Raw genomic sequence first — 19980 nt, 5'->3', positions numbered from 1 at the left:
AAACACCAGCAGCCTTTCTTTTTTTTTTAAGAAATAGAAACTGGTGAGTCAGTTCTAAAATTTATATGGAAATACAAGGGACCTGAATAGCCAGAATAACCCTAAAAAACAAACAATAACTGAAGAGGGCTAACACTATTTGACTTATAGACTTATTAGTAAGATAAGTAATATAAACATAAGTAATAGAGCAGAGTTTAGGTATTGACCCACACATATGTGGACAACTGAAATTTGAAAAAGGTGCTAAAGTAATTCAATGAAAAAAGTAGTCATTTAAATAAATGAGGTTAGAAGAATTATATATCTATTTGCAATAAATGAGCTTCAGTCCATTTGGCACCATATAAAAAATAGCTCAACATGGATCATAGATCTAAATACAAACCTATAAGTTTTTGAAGAAAAATGGGATAAAGTCTTTGCAACCTGGGATTATATAAAGCTTTCTTAGATATGACACCAAAAGCACAATCGATAAAAGAACACACTGCTATATTGGATTTTGTCAAAATTTAAAACTTCTGATTCTTTAAAGACACTGTTAGGAGAATAAAAAGGCAGGCTGCAGCCTTCGACAAAATACCTCTAAAACATATGTGCTAAAGGGCTTTTATCCCCAAATATAATGGAATCTAAAAAATAAATTGTAAAAAATAAACAATCCTATTTTTAAAAATGGGTAAAACGTTTGGAGAAACACTGCACCAGTGAAGATATGCAGTGGCTAGTAAGCACGTGAAAAGCTGCTTAACATCATTAGCCTTCACGGAAATGCAAAGTAAAACCGCAATGCAGTAGGTACTTGAACATATCTAAAATTAAAAATAACGGCCAGACCAAGTGTTAGTGAGGATGTGCAGTGACTGGGCCTCTCATTCTGGTCGGAATGTAAAATGGTACAGACCCTTTGGAAACCAGTTTGGTGATTTATTTAAAAGATAAACATATACCTACCATATACTCCTGCTCTTCTATTCTTGGGTGCTTACCCAAAGCATATGTCCACACAGAGGCTTTTTCATAGCAGCTTTATTTGTAACAGCCCCAAATGGGTCAAGGCCCATCAACAGATGAATTAATAAACACATTGTGGCTTATCCATATAATTGGATGAAAAGGAATGGACTACAGTAGTCCTCCGTTATCCATGAGAGGTGCGTTCCAAGACACCTAGTGGATGCCTGAAACCATGGATAGTATATTGATAAACGTGTTCAGTTTATTGTATGCCACCTTGATAAAGTTTTTTAAGAAAAAGCAAGTGATAACATTTGGCCGACTTATTACTTCAGAGAGTTGTCTCGATGTTCATATAATAACAGTAGCTAATAATGCCTACACCTATGGAGGGCATCTCTGTACCTCTCTGACCAGCCCACAGTGACCCCCTTAGCCATCACTTGCATCTATATCACACAAAATTATATTGAACCTCTGGTCAGAGGTGATTGAATGGAGGAAGAACAGCTAGCCAAGCTGATTCATCAGTTCCTCTGATCTCTAAATTTGACATTGAGATCCTGAGAAACAGTCCATCCTTCCTCAGGTGCTTGGGGACTGTGAGCTGGGCACCTCATTCCTCCATGTGAACCAGAAAAATAGAGGACACCGTCTGTGGTAAAAGAAAAGGATGAGGCCAGAATTAGAGAGATTCAGGTTATGGTATCCTTCCCAGGACCAGTGAAGGTTCCAGAGCTCCTAGTGTCTTCAAAGGATGTCTTTTATTTCAATTTAAGGTAGCTCAGATATTCTCCTCTTGCCAGCAGTCAAAGAGACACAATGAATAAAGTAATTATATGCTAGACATTTTGCCAAGGACTTTAAGGGCAGTCTCTGTGTTAATCTGCACACTCATGTGAGGAAGATATTATTTCCATTTTCAGATGAAGGAAAAGAGGCCTCTGTAGCCTGTTGCTGGCTGTTCACAGGAGTTGTGACTGGGAAGCAAGTTTAGCTAAAAAAAAAAAATCTACTAGACTAGTGCCCCATAGGGTCTGGAATATTCTGTGCTCATTTCCACCTTTGCTCTTAGCCTCTTTCCTCTCTGCTTTCTCAGTCTCTCCTGCCCTTCAGGTCCAGCTTAAATGCCTCCTTCCCCACCAATCACTCACATTCCTTCCTTCCCTAAATTCCTATTACCTTTGGTCACTCTCAGTCCCATGCACATCAGTCTTTGTTTTCTTCTAGTTGTTCTGCCATATGAATGTTCCTTTCTTTGCTAACCATTCCATAAATGTTAGGATCTCCACAGTCCCTGAGACAGTGCTTTATATGAGGGTGTGTTTAAGATGTAATAGATTACTTAAGGCATCTTTCAATTTATTAAGTAATTGGTTGCAAAATATCAAGCAAAAAAAGTTTCTATAAAACTGATGTGACTTGAGGTCATTCTGTGCCTCAGATCACCAGTTTCCAAACAGGAAAGACATGAAGCATCAGCCTTCCTCCCTGCCCAAAGTCCTCTGGTGTGCCAGAGAAATCCAGCACATGGGCATTTGTGTCACTTTGGACATAGGAATAAAAGGGGTTAGGATAATCTGAATTCGGCCTGTCAGGAGAGGAAGGGCCCGTTGGACATGCCTCTGGCCATGCCTGGTGCTTCAAACTTTCTCCTCTATCCCATCCTCCACCATCCACTGATTGCCCGTGGACAGAATTTGGATCAGGGCTGACCTCATGGGAGGGTACTAGTGCAGAGCAGGTCCCTGGGCTCAGGCTTAGGGCCTGCCTGTTGTCACTCGACACATTCATGCTTTTCTCTTTCCCTTTGTGTTCCATAAGTGAAGTGCGACCGGGCATGCCCTGCAGGCCTGGTGCCATAGTTTTACAGGGCTCTGCCTCACACCACCTCTAGAGATGGGTTCTCAGCCTTCCTGCCCTCCATCTCTTGGTGCCCAGGGCTCCATGTGGCCCCTACGTCCCTAACCCACCAATGACCACGGCCACCCAGACTGTGGGGGTGGAGAGGCACTCTTTGTTGGGTGTGGGCAGCGGGGGGTTGCTCGCACCCTGAAGTGGGGCACAGTGGAGGCTGTGTCTGCACCAAGCTAGCAGCACCATGGTGTGTTTGGCAAGCAGTTTGCGGGGGTGAGCCTCTTCTGCCTGTCATCCAGAGACCAAGGGTGTCCAGGCATGGAGGTTGCGGTCCCGTAGAGGTCACCTGTCCACTGTGGTTGGGGCACGTGGGAAGGGGTGGCTGCCTTTCCCATCCCTGGCTGGGCCATGGTGCATCAGCCCAGAGCCTGGCCGGTGGGCTGTGTGTGCCGAGGGAAACGTGGTCCAGGGAGCCCGTGAGGTCTGCCCTTGCTCAGCAAGTATGCCTATGCCCTAGGGAGTGTGACATTAAGTGGCAAATAAAAAAACACCATGACAGGTGGAGAGAAAGACCACAGAGAAAGAAAAAGTTTCCTATGTTAGTATCGTTAGTGGCACTTTTCCTCTCCTATCCAAGTAAGGGGCCCTGGGTTTAAAATTTGCGCTGGGCCCCACAAATTACACTGTTGTCCTGATTTGGTTAAATAATTTGCATATTCATTTCATGGTAAAATATGAAATGAGACTTCCTTGTTTACTGTTTACGTGGCTTTTTCCACTTGGAAGCACGAAGTCAGACGGAGGCGGAGGCTCCCGCGTGCATCAGCTGTGCGGTCTCCTGCCCCGTGACTGTGCCTGCTTTTGCTTCAAAGTCCCATTGCTTTGGGGAGGTTCTCTCTTCTGCTCCCCTTACCATATTAGATCGTATGGAAAGGTTTCAAAGCTTGTACATGTGACTAAGGAGGACTAAAAGGACACAGTGGACACTGTTGGACCCCCAGGTAAGCTCCCCCGGCGCCTGCAGAGGGTCAGCGGCCTGCAGAGGCTTGCTGGTGTCCTGGAGCCGCTTCCTATGGAGAGTCAAGTGGGAAGAGCCCAGGAGTGCATGGCCCTGGGACCAGCCCCGCAGTGACAGACTGGGCTATAAGCCTGCCACGCCCCGGCTTAGCGGCAGAGGGTGGGGATGCTCTGAAGCATGACCTAGAATCAGAGCTCCTGGGGAGGTGGGCAAGGCTGGGCCCCTTGAATCACACAGGCTCAGGGCTTTCCCTGCCTGGCCCACTTCTGCAGCCTGCAGGGCTCCTGCCACCACATCTGTATCACCCCCCTTCACCCAGCTTCTCACCCTGGGTCTGCTTCGGGGAGAACCCAGCTTGGGACACACAGCTCATTATGAGAACACTCTCTTATAAAGCAAACACCAGTCACATTTAAAATAATCTTTTGTCCTTGCCTGTACCTGAGGTGGGGAGCCCAGGCTCCATGACAATATCAGTGGCAGTTAGGACTGAATTTGCACAGGTCTGTTGGGGAGCTTCCTGGGACCCCAGGGGCCTCACTCTGTGAGAGGTCCACCCCACTGGACTGGGGCCTCGGGATAAGTATGCAAGTCTTCATTCTAGGAGTACTTGCAAAAGGCAAGCTGCACATTTCTATTTGTTAATTCTTTAAATATGTATTGAGCACCTACTAACTGCCAAGCACTGCTGAAGTCCTTCCGTGAGTTTTTTAAAGACTTAGTGTGTGGTCTGCAACTTTGTGGAGGGAATAATCTAGCAGGGGGAGCCAGGAGTGCCCCCTGTCCCATTCTGAGCTGGATGGGGTTCAGTGCACTGCTGTATTCCTGCTTAGAGAAGAATCTAGGCTCTTTGGGGCTAGCTTGGGAAATGGGGAGGAACAAAAGTCACAGATTAACCTGTGACTGCTGCAGTGGTCCTGCTGCTGGTCCTGGCCAGGTGAGGCCAGCGGGCAGCCGGAGAGGAGAGGGCACTCCATGGCGTGTGTGCAGGTGCCCCGGTCTTCCCAAAGTATTATGATCATGGTGTTTTCCTGTACAAAGTCAGTTCCTGCCTCTGTGTATAACAATGCTGTTTCTGAGGTCAGGCTCTTGGGTACCTGAATGATGGCCTAGGGGACCTCCAGTAGGAGGAGTGTAATTGCCACCTGGTACATGACATCGTACTGCAATGGAGGGCAGGGACTGGAGAGTCTCAGAAGATTCCCAGAACTTCTGAAAATCTTTCTGGTTTGAGACACGAATGAAAAAAGTCTCCAAGTTGGGAAAATATTAAATGATAATATTAAAAATGGAGACTGGGGAGCAATACTCATACTGACATTCTCTACTACTAAAGTATTCAGCATATCCCAGAGCAAGTGCCACTCTTAAATATGCGGATATTGTAGAAAGTCACAGACACAGAATTCAGACCTTGATACTTTTCCTGTACCAACCCCTCATTTGAAATTTGAGGAAAAGTTTTGGAGAAATAAGGCTTGCACCCATATTTGTAAAGCTGGAGAGGTTAGATCGGAGCCCTGATTTCTCCTTACCCTGCAGATGGAGGTCTTCCCCACACTGGGGATGGTGTGGACCCAGGTCTGGCTGTAGGTACATGTAGCCTTACTCATGATGGGCACCATTCTAAGAACTTGGTCCACATTAACCAATGGAGCCATTACATTGAGTCCCCCATGTGGTGGATATTGTCATCAACTCCCTCTATATAGATGGTAAGAGAATTCCCTCACTGTGTAAAGTGGTTGGGCTTGGATATGAACCCAGCAGTTGGGCTTGCCCACTGGGCACTGAACCCCAGCACCCCCTGCCTCTAACCTAGACATCTGGTTTGTGGAAGGCCCTTCTCGGGGTTTTCTGGGTACTCCTGCTGTTGGGAGCGTTTGGGCATGCTCCCTAATCAGCATCCTTCCCTGAGCCATAGGAAGCAAAGAAATTGTTTTACAAGTGTCATAAAAAAAAATCACTTATGCAGAGTTATTTTAATTGTCACATAGTTTTTAAGGATTCCCAGGTGAAGTTGCCTTTCGTGAATTGTTTAATTCTTTCCTTCAGAGCCAGAGAATTCTCCCCTGAGGACGATGGAGAGCAGATTCCCAACATCACACATTCTTTTAAGAAGCTACTTCACGATTCCAGATGAATATAGGGGGCAGATGAATTGGTTTTTTTAGATAGGCTCGTGCCATTTAGTATACAGTGTTGTTTATTGTTAATGGTATGAACATTTTTAAGGCATGACATGCAGGTTTCTTAAACTTTTTGTCCAAAAAATAAATTTCATGCAATTAATATATGTAAACTGCAATATGTGTATTTGGATAAGTTTCTCCCAAAATGAGCCCATTGACCGGGTGTCTCACCAAGGGTGCTGTGCTTGCCTTCCAGTTTTACGGGAGCCCTATACAGTCCGTGTGGAGGACCAGAAAACCATGAGAGGCAATGTTGCGGTCTTCAAGTGCATTATCCCCTCCTCGGTGGAGGCCTACATCACCGTCGTCTCATGGGAGAAAGACACTGTTTTACTCATCTCAGGTAGGCTTTGCGCTTCCGGGCACTGGGCTCCTCTTCTGAGAGGTCTTTTCAGATATTGAGTCAGGTTTCTAAGTATTCATCATAATTAAGAATTAGTATACTTTAAGTTGATGCTATTTTATGATTGTGTGACATCACTATTGTATATTGGTTTATGTGGCTTGATTCAGCTATTCTTCAGTGAATTGACTGATGGAGAGAAATGAGTTACTTGTACTATACATATTGCCATTATGTTACTTTTATGAGGATGTTTTGGCATATTCTGCTCCTAGAAATAGGGATGTAGGACTGTTGCATCTGGAGAGACCTCAGTGATGCATTTAGGACTGATTGATTGAAGATATAATTTGGAAAGTGGAAGCCCTGATTTGATGCTGTTTTGGCCCTTTCAAATGTCTTAAGAATTTTGTAGTATTTCCGACCTCCTTCTTGAAGATCTATTCAGAATATATATTCAGCATAGAGATATATATATTTATATATAAATAATTTCTTGGCTTATTTTTGGGATCTGAAGGTGATACAAATGAAATTTAACTTCTATGAAGTTATGGTTATTCTTTTCTCACACTTTGTAAGTTGATTTCTTGTTCATGCTATTTACCTGAAAAGGCTTGTGGGCATGCGTTCACTTTTCCTGTTTTGCACACCTTTGGGTAATGACTACTGTCTGCTTTTGGAGAAGTGTTGGGATGAGCATTGAGTGTGGTGTAACAGAATATAAACAATTGCTTTTTCTTATATATGTTTACGTATGTGTGTGCAAGGACAGGTTTTAATGTCCTTGAATACCATAAAATTTTGTCAGTTTATAGACATAGGAAATTGGAACTAAAGCCTCATGGTGACACAGCATTTTTGTGTTTCAACTTACTGCTTTGTTAGACAGTAAAGGTTACTATACAAAGACCATTAAAAATTATTAAACCACTAAAAAGTCAAAATCAATAATTAAATCTTTGGTCTTCAAAATACTTTAAACTAGGATGTGATAGATGTTTTCAACTTTCCTTAAAATCATCTTTACGGTGACTCCAAAGTCCCTTGCATTTCACTGAGCAGTAAATTCCTTGTTGATATGTTCATTAATCATCGTAATTTGTTAGAGTACTGAAAAAGGCTAAGCTTAAGAACTGAAATATGGTTGCCATACTCAGGATAGAGACACTCGTACATTTTTATTTGCTAATTTTGATTATGTAATGTTCTTAATTGCTTCCCTTTAGAGGCTATTTTAGTTTCTCAATGACAGATGGAGAGATTTTATGACAAGTCTGTCTGGTTGAATGCATTCAAATGTACATGGCGAGGGCTTGTGGGTTCAGGGGGGTAGGGAATTTGGGGCAATGTGGCCATCAAACAGCTGCACCGTCTGCCCTGTGTAGGGAGAGAGCAGGGGAGAGTTACAGACTGCCTCTCCTGCTTCTACTTGGCAGTAACAAATGTCATTTCTGCTCATATTTAACTGGTCAAAGGAAGACACATGGCCGTGTCTGACTTCAGTGGGACATGTGCCTGGTAGGAGAGAAGTGGAAATATCTTCCATGAGGTTTTATACATCTTTATTTAAGGCAAAAAGGTGCACACTTGGAGAAAGGAGAGTGTGGGCTACCTCAGAGAGGGGGTGTACTGGAAGATTGGGAATTCTGTCTTTTTCTTTTAAGATATCATTGATATACAGTCTTATGAAGGTTTCACATGAGTGACATGTGGTTACTGCATTCACCCATATTATAAAGTACCCCCCACACCCCATGGCAGTCACATCCATCAGCATAGTGAGATGCTACAGAGTCACTACTTGTCTTCTCTGTGCTCTACTGCCTTTTCTGTGCCCCTCCTACATTATGTGTGCTGACCATAATGCCCCTAAATCCCCTTCTCCCTCCCTCCCCACCCTTTCTCTTTGGTAACTGTTAGTCCCTTCTTGGAGTCTGTGAGTCTGCTGCTATTTTGTTCCTTCAGTTTTTTCTTTGTTCTTATACTCAACAAATGAGGGAAATCATTTGGTACTTGTCTTTCTCTGCCTGGCTTATTTCACTGAGCATAATACTCTCTAGCTCCATCCATGTGTTGCAAATGGTAGGATTTGTTTTCTTCTTATGGCTGAATAATATTCCATTGTGTATATGTACCACATCTTCTTTATCCATTCATCTACTGATGGACACTTAGGTTGCATCCATTTTTTGGCTACTGTAAATAGGGCTGCGATAAACATAGGGGTGTATATGTCTTTTTCAAACTGGACTGCTGCATTCTTAGGGTAAATTCCTAGGAGTGGGATTCCCAGGTCAAATGGTATTTCTATTTTTAGTTTTTTGAGGAACCTCCATACTGCTTTCCACAATGGTTAAACTAATTTACATTCCCACCAGCAGTGTAGGAGGGTTCCCCTTTCTCCGCATCCTCGCCAGCATTTGTTGTTCCTTGTCTTTTGGATGTTGGCCACCCTCACTGGTGTGAGGTGATATCTCATTGTGGTTTTAATTTAATTTGCATTTCCCTGATAATTAGAGATGTGGAAGATTCATCTCTTTATAGGTCTTTAAGATAGGTTATATAAAAATGTGTGTGTTCTTATATTTCCTAGACATATTTGACTAGTGTGCACTCACATGAAGATTTCATCTTTTTGCCATCTATGTGAATAGGACTTTTTCATTCAAACATGATCTTGAACCACTCAATCAGATAAGAGGCATTTTATCTCTGGTGAATGGAGAGGATGTAGGTCTGCGGGCACAGAGCTGATATCTTGCTGATAGGAACCTATAACTCCCATACCCTCCCCTCAAGCAAGTGTTGGAGCTTCTCCTCTGGCAAAATTTTAAAAACAGCATCTACCATGGATAAACACTTGGCTTTTCTTATTTCACAAAAGCATCCAGAAAACCAATGGAGTTCAGCTTTTATCTCCTTGGGGAATACATCAACAGCAAGTTTTATTTATTTGTAAGTAAGCCATTTAACCAAATGGAAGGTATTCCCAGGATGCTTCACACAGTAGACATAACACACACACACACACATACACACACAGAGGGAAAGAGAGGACATCTGGGGACGAAGCCTTGCAGTGCAACTTGCTCTGGTTTACTGCTGGGCCCTGCTTCTGGGACCTGAGCTGTACCCACTGAGGCTGCAAAATGCCTAGGGGAGGAGGTCGTGAAGCCACTGGAGATGACAAAATGGTTAAAAAACACTGGGGATCACAATAAATATACCAGTTTCAGATGGTTTAGGTGAAAAATTACATTTCTTTCTGGTGGCCAGGGAGGGCCCTGAGTGTGGTTCCACGAGGGAGGCAGGGAGCCTCAGGACGAGCCTGGGATGCTCTGAGCCATGCCCCAGGGGCTGAGTGATGGGGAAGCCTGAGGATTCTTGCCTCTGTACAGTGCAGAGGTCCCATGGACCAAGTGGCTTTTCCTGAGCTCCAGGAAAGACCTCCTAAATGTCCTGTGCATAGCAAATGGTCTGTGAAAACTTAATTTGTTTCTATTTTGTAAATAAACTGAATACTCCTTGTTGAACTAGTTTAAGGTTAATCATTGCATCTCTTCCTGGAATTCCAAGACACTCCTGTAAATATGACAGGGAAATTGGTCTCAAGAAACTTGCCTACTCTGCAGAGAACACTTCTGTTCATTCTTATTGTCCCTGTGGAGAAAAGCAGCGAACTAAGGCAGGTGTGAAAACAGACCTGGAAGTTGACAGTAGGAATAGAAGCTGTAGTAGCCACTGATTTAAGGAAGCTGGGAGCTAATGGCATTAGGAGGGATCAGTGCCCACTGCTCCCACTCGGGGCTCAGGGCAGGGAGCTGGGGCCTGCCTTCTGGGGCCACGTTTGGGTTTCAGCACTCAGCCTTGCAGGGCAGAGCACCCCTGGGCGGGCCAGAGCAGCCGAGGCCTGCTGGTAAAGAGGTGAGTGCTGGGCTTACACCAATGTTTCAGGCTAGGGCTCTTTGGAAATGTTGGCTGAGGTTAGTGGGTATTTGGTGTACAGGAATTCCTTTTCAATGAAAATGTTGGTGTATTCTTATATGAAGAAACAAAATGGTTTCTATCAGCATGTCTTACTACTTTCTGCTCTTGATCTTGGCTGGGCAAATAAATGACCGGGCTCTGCTCCTGTAGGGGAGAGAAGTCCCCATCTGGTGAGCTGCGGAGTTTCATTGGCTGCTCTAACGGTTCTTCCATTAGCTTATTGCACATCGCATCACACAGCGACCTCTTTGCAGCAGAGGTCTGGGTTGGCCTGATTCTGCACTCAGGAATCCACTTGTGCCTCTTTGTCATATGAGGTCATTAGATCAGTGATGAGCTCATTTATTTTGAGCCATCCTTGGAGAGAATGCTTCAATAGTCTTGTTATGGACTGAATGTCTGTGCCCCTCAAAACTCCTCTGTGGAAACCCTGATCCCCAAGGTGGTGGTATCTCAGGGGGCCTTTTGGGGGCAGTTAGGGTTAGGTGAGGTCATGAGGGTGGACCCTGTGAGGGGATTAGTGTCCCTATGGGAGCCCTGGAGCTCTCTCTCCATTGTGTGAGGACACAGAGAGAAGGCGGCATCTGAACCCAGCAGAGGAGCTGACCAGAGCCCCCCACGCCAACACTCCCATCTTGGACTCCCAGCCCCAGACTGTGAGAAATAAATGTCTGTTGTTTAAGCCTTCTAGGCTATGGTGTTTTGTTACAGCAGCCCAAGCTGCCTAAGACAGGCCTACAAGTGGGAATCCTGTAATTTCCCCAGGACAGGGAAGGCCCCTAACGTCTGAGGCTGCCCTCTGCTTTGCCCCCTACCTGGGCTCCTCAGCGGGGCCCCAGTGTGCCACACGGTGGACCTTTACTCCCAGATTCCAGCATGATGGGTGATAGGAAGCTTGGAAATGTGTAGAGGGAAAGTACTGGCGGGAGAGGCACACGCCATACATCCAGTGTCCTCAGTTCAGGTGATGGATGCCGACTTCTGCCTCCTTCCCTAACTAAAGTGAGCCTCGAAAAGCGAGTGCCAGTGTCTGTATACATCTGTTAAACATTGCATCACTTCTCTTCCTCTAAGCAAAAAGGAGAGCCTTTCAAGTATCAGAATATTAACGTAGCTCAATACAAATGTAGGAATTTGGATGGTTGGGAGGCATTGCTAATGCAGAGGTACATCAGACCCATCCTGGAAAAGGGACAATATCAGTGCTTTATATTTGGGTTTCACTCAATGGCCTGTTGTGAATTTCTTCCCTGTTAGGGAGCCAGCAAAGAGAGAGGCCTGCATTGCGTGTCTGTTTCCTCTGATAAAATTCTGAGCATCTCACTGGGGGTTCAGCTACATTAACATCAAAGACACAGCCCAAGGGTAACTTAGAAAATGGAAAAATGGAAAAAGTGAACATTTTACTACTCCCAGAGAATCTCCCTCCCTCTTTAGCACTGGCCCAATTTTTAGTTACAATGTTTCCCATCTGGGCACCTCTATTAGAGATGACTCAAGGAGAATTTTGTCTCTCAGGATCCACGAGTTCAAGTCCATGGATGATTATCTTCTTCCTGTTTTTTGGGTAAAAGTGAACAATTTTCTGCCCACACTAAATATCAAAGACATCAGCCCGGCCCTTCACATGAGATGTGTTGCAAATTTCAGATGCCGCATTTGGGTCTGGTCATCATAGTAAGGCAGAACCTGGGCTTTAAGAAGTGCACCCCTCTCGGGGCCCCGCAAGGAGGGCTTCTGCTCTCAGGGCCCCACAGAGAGCGTACTGTGCCCTGTGTGGTGTGTGTGTGCTCTGACAGCCGTGTGGGCAAAACGCTCCAGAAACACACAGCTTTGCGTGATTTATCCAGGGAGGGAGGGGAGGTTTCACAAAAAAGATAGCCTTTTAAGACAGTCTTTGTTGGCATCTTAGGATAGGGAAAAAATTGCATTATTGATACAGTCAACTCAATTTGGCCAGGTTTTCCTTAAGCATGTCCCAGCAAACTTAAATTCAGAGCAGGTTGGATGGGCTTGCTTCTCTTTGGGAGGGGAGAGCCCAGCTGCTGGGGGCAGCAAGGATTGTGCACTGGTTGGTTGTGTCACCGTTTGTGGCCCTGGGACCTGGAGCCCATGTCCCTTCTCTGGAGGCACTCATGGTGTAATTTCACTCCGTCACTGGGCATCGTCGAGACGGTCTGTTCCATCACGGCTCAGGCTGCTGTGGCACTGAGCTCCAGCTCTGCCCACAGGTGCTTATGAGGGAAGGGAACAAATGCAATACCCAAAGGACTTGGGGAAAAGACTTGGGGTCCCCTGAAAGCCCCAGCTTTGATTTTAAAAGTGCCAGGGAGAGGCAGATTAAGGAAGCATTTCTGTAACAGTCACTGAAAAGAAATTTGTAGGACTAACTGTAAAAGGAACATTTCATCTGTCTATATATCTATCTTCTATTGACCTATCTTGATTTTCAGCGAGTAAGAACCTCATTTCAGACACTGGGAATTAACCTTAGCAAAGGGGGTATGCAGCCGACTGGAATTAGAAAGGTGCAGAGAAGTATAAGGTTTTCACTGGGCCGTATTTTTGGGAAGTGAAATAACTGAAAAATATACTCCACATGAAAGTTTACAGGAAGGGAACAGAAAGTTTATAGAAAGTTACAACTTTTGATTGAAATTTTGCCATTTAAGTCTGTGGATCACTAAATTAATTCTTACGTACTATTCCACAGACACATGAAAGTAATTAAAAACAGGGATGTTTGCTGATTTAGAGGAAACTGCATGGTGCTGAGAACCAAGGTCAGGTTAGATGGGGTCGGGGCTCAAGTCTGGCATTCCAGGAAGAACCCACTGGTGAGATCCCGAAAGATCCAGGGCAGACAGAAAGCCTGCCAAGTGTCAGCCTTCGGAAAGGAGATGAATTCCCATTCTCAGAAATGGGAACTGTATTACAGATTTTATCTTGAAACAATATGCTTTTGACTTCTGAACTGCTGAGACAAGTAGGCGGACACATAGTGAAAGACATGTTAACATAATATTAAAAAAGAAAGAAAGAAAAACAAGAAAGGGAAGTGTGGTAGTAAATTTGGCCAGGAGCATCTCAGGAGTGGGTTTTGTGTATGAAACAGCCCCCCTGCTGTGGTGGCATTGGGCATGAGGTCAGCCTAACGTGCCCCTTGATTTCCCACTTCAGGTATTTCCAGGAGAATATGGCTTCTGATTGCAGGTCTGACACGGGTTAGTTAGCTGAGTGGCTAGGGAAACAGCCTCTCTGTTTATTCTGCCTCGGCTTCCTCATGTGGTGAGGGCGGTTCCACGGGTGCCCTCCCAGTAAGATGGCAGAATATTAACATTCCAAATCGGACACCCCATTTCTCATGCCAGCTGCTGTCCAAGGAATTTTTTTTCCTTTGATTTTTAATCTCGTAGAATGTTTATTTTATGTGTGTGTCGGAGTCCCGGTGGTGTGCGAGGAGGACTTTCAGGGCTGGGCACTTAGCCGTCCTCACCGCTGTTATTGTTCCAGTAAAGGAAAGAGGTACAGGGAGAAATCAGAAGGAAACTGGGCACACACCTCCAGGAGTCTTCTCCCCATGGGGCACAGAAGATGACCTTTTTTCCCCTGAGCAAGGAACAGGGACAGCCGGGTAAAACACCATCCACCTGGGAGCTCATGAGAGACTCCGTGCCCAAGGATATACTGGGGGCCGGTCATGTAGGCACCGTCTGCCTGGCAGGTACCAAAATTCCAGACTCCCAGAAGGAAAGCATGTGTTCAGGTGTATAATAAGCCGGATTGTTGTACAGTTCAGACACAATGAGGTGGTGGGAACCCTCCCAAAATCCCAGTTCCCGGGCACCAGCCAAGGGTCAACCTTGCAAGCAGGCCTATCTACGGAGAGCCGTCCTGGACCTACCATGACAAAAAACTCTTTTCTGTATGTGCAGCTTCTTCGGCGATGCAGTTTACTTTGTTTCATTCTTTCAACATGTGTATTGTCCAGCACCAAATGCTGGAGAAAGCAAGGGAATAAGACAGTTTATACTGTAAGGATTTTGCCATCCTTATATTCCCAGCCGTTAGATAGATTTCACCGACAATTTTTTTAATATCCCCAAATACATTGAGCCAGATTCTTTCCTTGCTCCACCTTAATGCAAACATAGTTTCATTGTACCTTCAGCCTTTGGGACCTTCTGCCTGCTGCCCTCTTTCCATGAGAAGTTTGGTTCTTTCCAGATAGTTGGCCAAGTCAAGCAGATATAATCTGGGCCCAAGTGCACTTCCTAGTCTCTTGTTCACCTGTGAGATTTCATTTCAGTAACATTGGAGAGAAAAATGTTCAGGATTGTTAACAAAATAGTATCAGGCCAGGAGAACAATTCTGTTGGTATGATCAGCATCATCAGTCTAAACACAGATGTCATGACTCAGGATTGGCTCAGGCAGCATTCTATAGCATAAGGAAGCAGGATGCAAGACTTAAAAACTTAAATTTTGACTCAGAATAAGAGGTCCCCGTGAATTCAAGGTCAAGACCTCAGATCAGCCCGGGTCCATGGGGCTGCTTCCTTTGAAAGTCCCTCACTGGGGAGGTTGGAGGCAGGAAACCCGAGGCAGGGTCATGATGACTGTCAGCCCCTTGAGGCTTCATTCTGGGCAGACAGGACAGGATGACAGAGCTTCCAGCTCTGGAGACTCCCTTTGCCTCTGCAGCCCCACTGCCAGCAGGAGCCCCGTCCAGGCAGCTGCCACCACGTCATTCCCTGCTGAGCATCACCAGACAGCTGAACAGGGGACACTGACCATTCATGCCAATCGGCCTGAGCTGGCCCTTCCCTGTTTCTCCACATCTTTGGTGTCTCCATTGGCCCCTTTGTGTTGCTGGACGTGGTTTTCCCGAGTTTTTCCTCAGAAAAGTTCTTTGCCTCCCATCTCCAGCCCCTCATGGACTGTCCTCTAGTTCCCAGAAGACACTGTGTTCTCCTTCCCGGAGCCTGAAGCCGGCGCTCTCTGAGGACCTGCCTCTCTCACACACTGTATCTGTCCCCATGCTTCCATTCCCCTTGCCTCCTACCAGTGCTGTTGACAGGAGTCCTTGCTCTTCCAGGACTCATTTCATCAGTTCTCCTACTGTTTCCTGTGCTATCATTTCTTTAGCAATTACCGTGTTTCATCGGACACAGATGCTCAGGCACCCTATTTCAAAGAAAGCTTCCCCTTTGCCAGCTTTCATATGGCTGTTGGCTTTTATTCATTCATTTGCTTTTTTTCTGGAAAACGTATTGATAGAATAGCCTCCTACTCACTACTATTCATGGTTTGGGCTCTGCTTCTTACGTTCTCCTGAAAAGTGCATTTCCAAAGTTGCCCACGACTTCCCAATGTCCAACCCCAAGGCTGTCTCTTGGTGCAGGTTCTCACTGACTCCCCTGAGGAATCTACACAGTTGACATTCCTGTTCCATCCATTGCCTGGTGTTCCAACTAGAACACTACGCGGTTCTGGTTGGCTGATTGTTTCTCCTAATTATTTCTTCACTCTCTTTCCTTACATTTTGTTCCCTGCCCAAAAATGTAAGTGGACCCCAAAGCTCATTCCTCACCTATTACACCCTCAGCCACCACCCTACTGGTCATGTCGTCCCTTCCCAGGAGTCTCATCCATCACCTCTCTGAAGGGGATCCCAACTTCAGGCCTGTCTTCGCTCCTGGTCTTGCTGTCCCCACTGCCTGCTCCTCTCCTGCCACCTCCACCAGGACAGAACCACGCAGAGCCAGCACCTCCCATGACCGCGGATGGATCTGCCTTTGCTGTACTTTATTGTTTTCTTCCAGATGATAACCACTCACTTCCAAAGTATCACAATCCAATTGATAAACAACACACCTTAAAAAAGCACCTTTAAACAACAGACACTTACCTGTCACAGTTTGGGAGGCTCAAGTCCAAGATCAAAGTGTCTGAGGCCTCTGGGGAGAGCACAGCCATGCCCCTGTCTAGGCTTCCCGTGGTTCCTGCAGACCCTGGCCCTCCTCGGGTTGTAGGTAGATGGAGCACCCCAGTCCCTGCCTTCCTCATGTGGCCATCTTCCCCTGTGTGTGTCTCTGTGTCTCTTCTTCTCTTATAAGGACATGGCTCATGGTGGATTAAGGGTCTGCCCTACTCCAGGATGATCTCATTTTAACGAATTACACTTAAAATGACCCTGTTTCCAAATAAGCTCACATTTCAAGGTTCCGGGAAGGACACAACTTTTGGAAGGATGCTGTTCAACCCCATGTGTAACAAATCCTTCCAATTCCTTCTGATTCTCTCTGGCACATACTTTATATCATTCTCTATCCTGCTGGAAACGGAAGAGACATCTGATGAATGTGTATTAAATGAGGTCCTCAAATAAAAGTAATTTTAAAGAGAAGGAAACAAACGGCAGGAAGCCTCACCGAGAAGCGCCCATCCCCGTGTCCTTGGCTGCACCTGAGCCCTGCCCGGCACACTGCATGCTGGCTGTGTCCACGCCAGTCTGTGGAGGGCCGCCCTGGGTCAGACTGGGCTGGGGGCCAGGAGGGGGGCAGGGTCAAGATGCTTTGGGCCAAGACACCAGGCACTGTAGGCAAACTGCTTGATTCACAGTTCAGATAATGCTGTGGACTGAGCATGTCCCCCCAAAGTCATAAGCCCTAACCACTGGACCACATGTGGAGATAGTCTTTATATGGTAGTTAAAGTTAAATGAGGTCATAAAGGTTGGGCCTAATCCGGTAGGACTGTGGTTTTATCAAGACAAAGAGAGACATGAGAGCGCCCAGCAAGAAAGAAAGGGGCTGCCCCCAGAACCCGGCCACACCGGCACCCTGATCTCGGATGTCCAGCTTCCAGAACCGTGGGAAGATAAATTTCAGTTGTTTCAGCCTCCCAGTCTATGATATTTTGTTATGGCAGCCGCAGCTGACTGGTACAGATGATATACATGTAACTCACTTTCTAAATCTAATTCTGCAACTTCTGAGCTCCACATGTCACGTTGCCCCCCTACCCAACTCCCTGGGTCACACTGATACATTACGTATTATATGTGTGTATGTATACATAATACATATGCATTTGTATTTTATATATATATAAAACATATAATATAAATATATAACATGCAGCAATCTGATAATGCAATGAGCTCTCACACATTTAACGACTTGATTCTATTTTCAGATGCAATAGGTTTTTTTGTAACTTAGAGCCCTTTGTTTATTGCCTCTAAAGTAGGGTGGGACATTTATTATGGAAAAAAGAATGATAGATTTCCCTAATGACTAGTAGTCTGAAAACTTACATGTAATAAAATTTTTTTCCCAAAAATGTGCCCCAAATTCCAAAGTAACTATTTTTGTTGGACAATCACTTATGATTGAAGTGTTTACAACTAGGTTCTCAGCACAGTGGAAAACTGCACTGATCCTGTGTCCACGTGAGAGGAAATAATGAGACTATTTACAGAATGTTTCAGTCTGTTTAGTTTCTGGAAATATAGTGATAGTGCACCCTATTGACAGTTCCAAATTGGGTTTAAAGGGTGGAAAATTTCTAGCACATTCTGCAGTAGAGGATAGTCACAATGTTCTTTGTGGCAAAGCTAATAAGCAAGTACAGTAAATAAATAAAGCAAATATAGACTGTTTTAAAAAAATCTCCTAATTGGGTCACCTGCTCTTCCAGGGAAAGTTCCAGGCTTCTGTGCACTTTACATTTTGCTAACAGTTTGCCAGAAGGTTTGGGTTTGAACTCAAAAAGACACAACTTTGTTCCTAACTTCAGAGTTGTGAGAGCTTCAACAATTAATTACCTCTCTGTGAAATTAGACATAGTATTTATGTAAAAGTTAGAAATGCTGGGGAAGGTGCTTCATGAATTGTAGATACTTAGACACTTCTTAATGTCTAGCTATGCATTCCTCTCTTTAGTCTGAAGGTACAGGGACGGACCCTGGAGCTGATGTGTATGTCCACATTCCAGGTCCACCACAGACCACACTGCGACCTGGGGCTGATCACAGAGCCTTCCTGTGCCTCAGTTTCCTCAGTCACAAAATGAGAACAGTGACAATAGCAGCACATAGATTGTTGTGATGGTTAAATGAGTTACTAGGTGGCAGGTGCTTAGAACTCTAGGGTCTGACATAAATGGTGCCATTGCTGTCGCTGGTATCATTATCTTCTATCTACCTCACCTGTTCCTACTCCAGAAACTGGGTCTTAGGACTTCATGGTTTCAAAATAAGTAAGAAATTGCTTGAGTGCACTCGTGAGGAAGTAAAAGCAGAAGTAATTCCATTTAGGAAAGATGCTAACACGCAGAGTATGCTGAAGAAGTCGTGGGTCAATGATCTGAAATCCTGCAATTTCAATCCAAAAGCATTGCACTGCTGCTGAACTAGTAGTCTGCTGGAGTTTATCAAAATAAACTTCACTTACTTTATTAAGTGGTTACAAGATCTTCTTAAGCAGAAATTGGTGGGGTAAAATGAATGATGAACCAGCATGAAGATCTTATTTTTTGTCTTAAGCATCACAGATGAATCAGCATACATGTTCACAGGAAAGGTTTGGACTTACATGAAAACACCTGCAACGCATTTGGGCTCTGAAATAGCTGACAGTGTATGTCAGGCTGTATCTAACAGTGTCACGACATCCCAGAGGTGGGCATTCTCTCAGCCCCACTTTACAGATGAGAAAATGGAGGTCCAGAGAACTTCAATAACTTGCCCACAGTTTTGTCTTGCAATTCTTCCTCTCCAGAAAATGGAAATTTTGTCTTTAATAAAAAAACTTTCAGTTTTCCACAGTGTACAAGAGTCAACAGAAGTTATCAACCAAATGACAAGAGCTTATGAGAGCCAGAACCAGGGGGCGGCGGTCTTACTGAAACAAGAGCAACATTGTTAAGTATGATACGACCTCAGCGAGGCTTAACCTTCTGGAGAGTTGCCGTATTTAGGACATTTCATGTGATTTGAGAACAACATGCTTAAATTCATGCTTTTTAAAACAACATTGCACGACTAAAGAAAAATCAAAATAGATGAACCTATCTAGAATAAAAATAATTTTCTCAATTTCAATTTTATTTACAAATGACCTTGTTCACTGACCTTGAGTATAGCATCATGATGTCTAGCACATAGTAGGAGCTTAGTAAATATTTACTGAAGGAATGTTGAATGAGCAACTTTTCCATCAGAATAATGGAATTTCCTTTCAAATAATTCTTGATGCTTTAAAAAACTTTTATTTTCCTATATTTTTCTCAAAAATTCCAAAGTACAGTTTCACATACTCTCTCCTCCAATGCAGAGTGTCAAGGTAGGCACATCAGAGGCACCCTGGGGCTTCACACTTGACTTTCAAAAAATGATGCTTTTCTAAGAGAGATTAGATTGATACCCCAAATCCCCAATATTTATTAGTTCCAAAGCAAAAACTGTCTTCTTTTATTTTCATGAACTGATTTTCTCTTTGTAACCTTTATACTGCAGTGTTTGTTAAAATATAGCAGTGAGTAATGGGCGGATGCACAAGACATCAGAAATCCTTACATGCCAAAACCTTTAGAGGCGTTATTTCTTGATGCCC

The 19980-nt window shown here is 44.6% G+C and overlaps 1 protein-coding gene across 2 annotated transcripts in view; it reads left to right on the top strand.

Annotated features, from left to right (window-relative positions):
* DSCAM (DS cell adhesion molecule) overlaps positions 1-19980 on the top strand; it is a 713077-nt gene that overhangs the window by 111765 nt on the left and 581332 nt on the right. For both annotated transcript variants that reach the window (XM_057504762.1, XM_057504765.1), the window contains exon 3: positions 6224-6370. In XM_057504762.1, coding sequence (XP_057360745.1) covers positions 6224-6370 — 147 coding nt within the window. The remainder of the gene's footprint in view (positions 1-6223; positions 6371-19980) is intronic.

Source organism: Manis pentadactyla, chromosome 1 (assembly GCF_030020395.1).
Source record: "Manis pentadactyla isolate mManPen7 chromosome 1, mManPen7.hap1, whole genome shotgun sequence".
In the NCBI taxonomy this organism is placed as follows: Eukaryota; Metazoa; Chordata; class Mammalia; order Pholidota; family Manidae; genus Manis; species Manis pentadactyla.
This window is presented reverse-complemented; position numbering and strand designations above follow the sequence as displayed.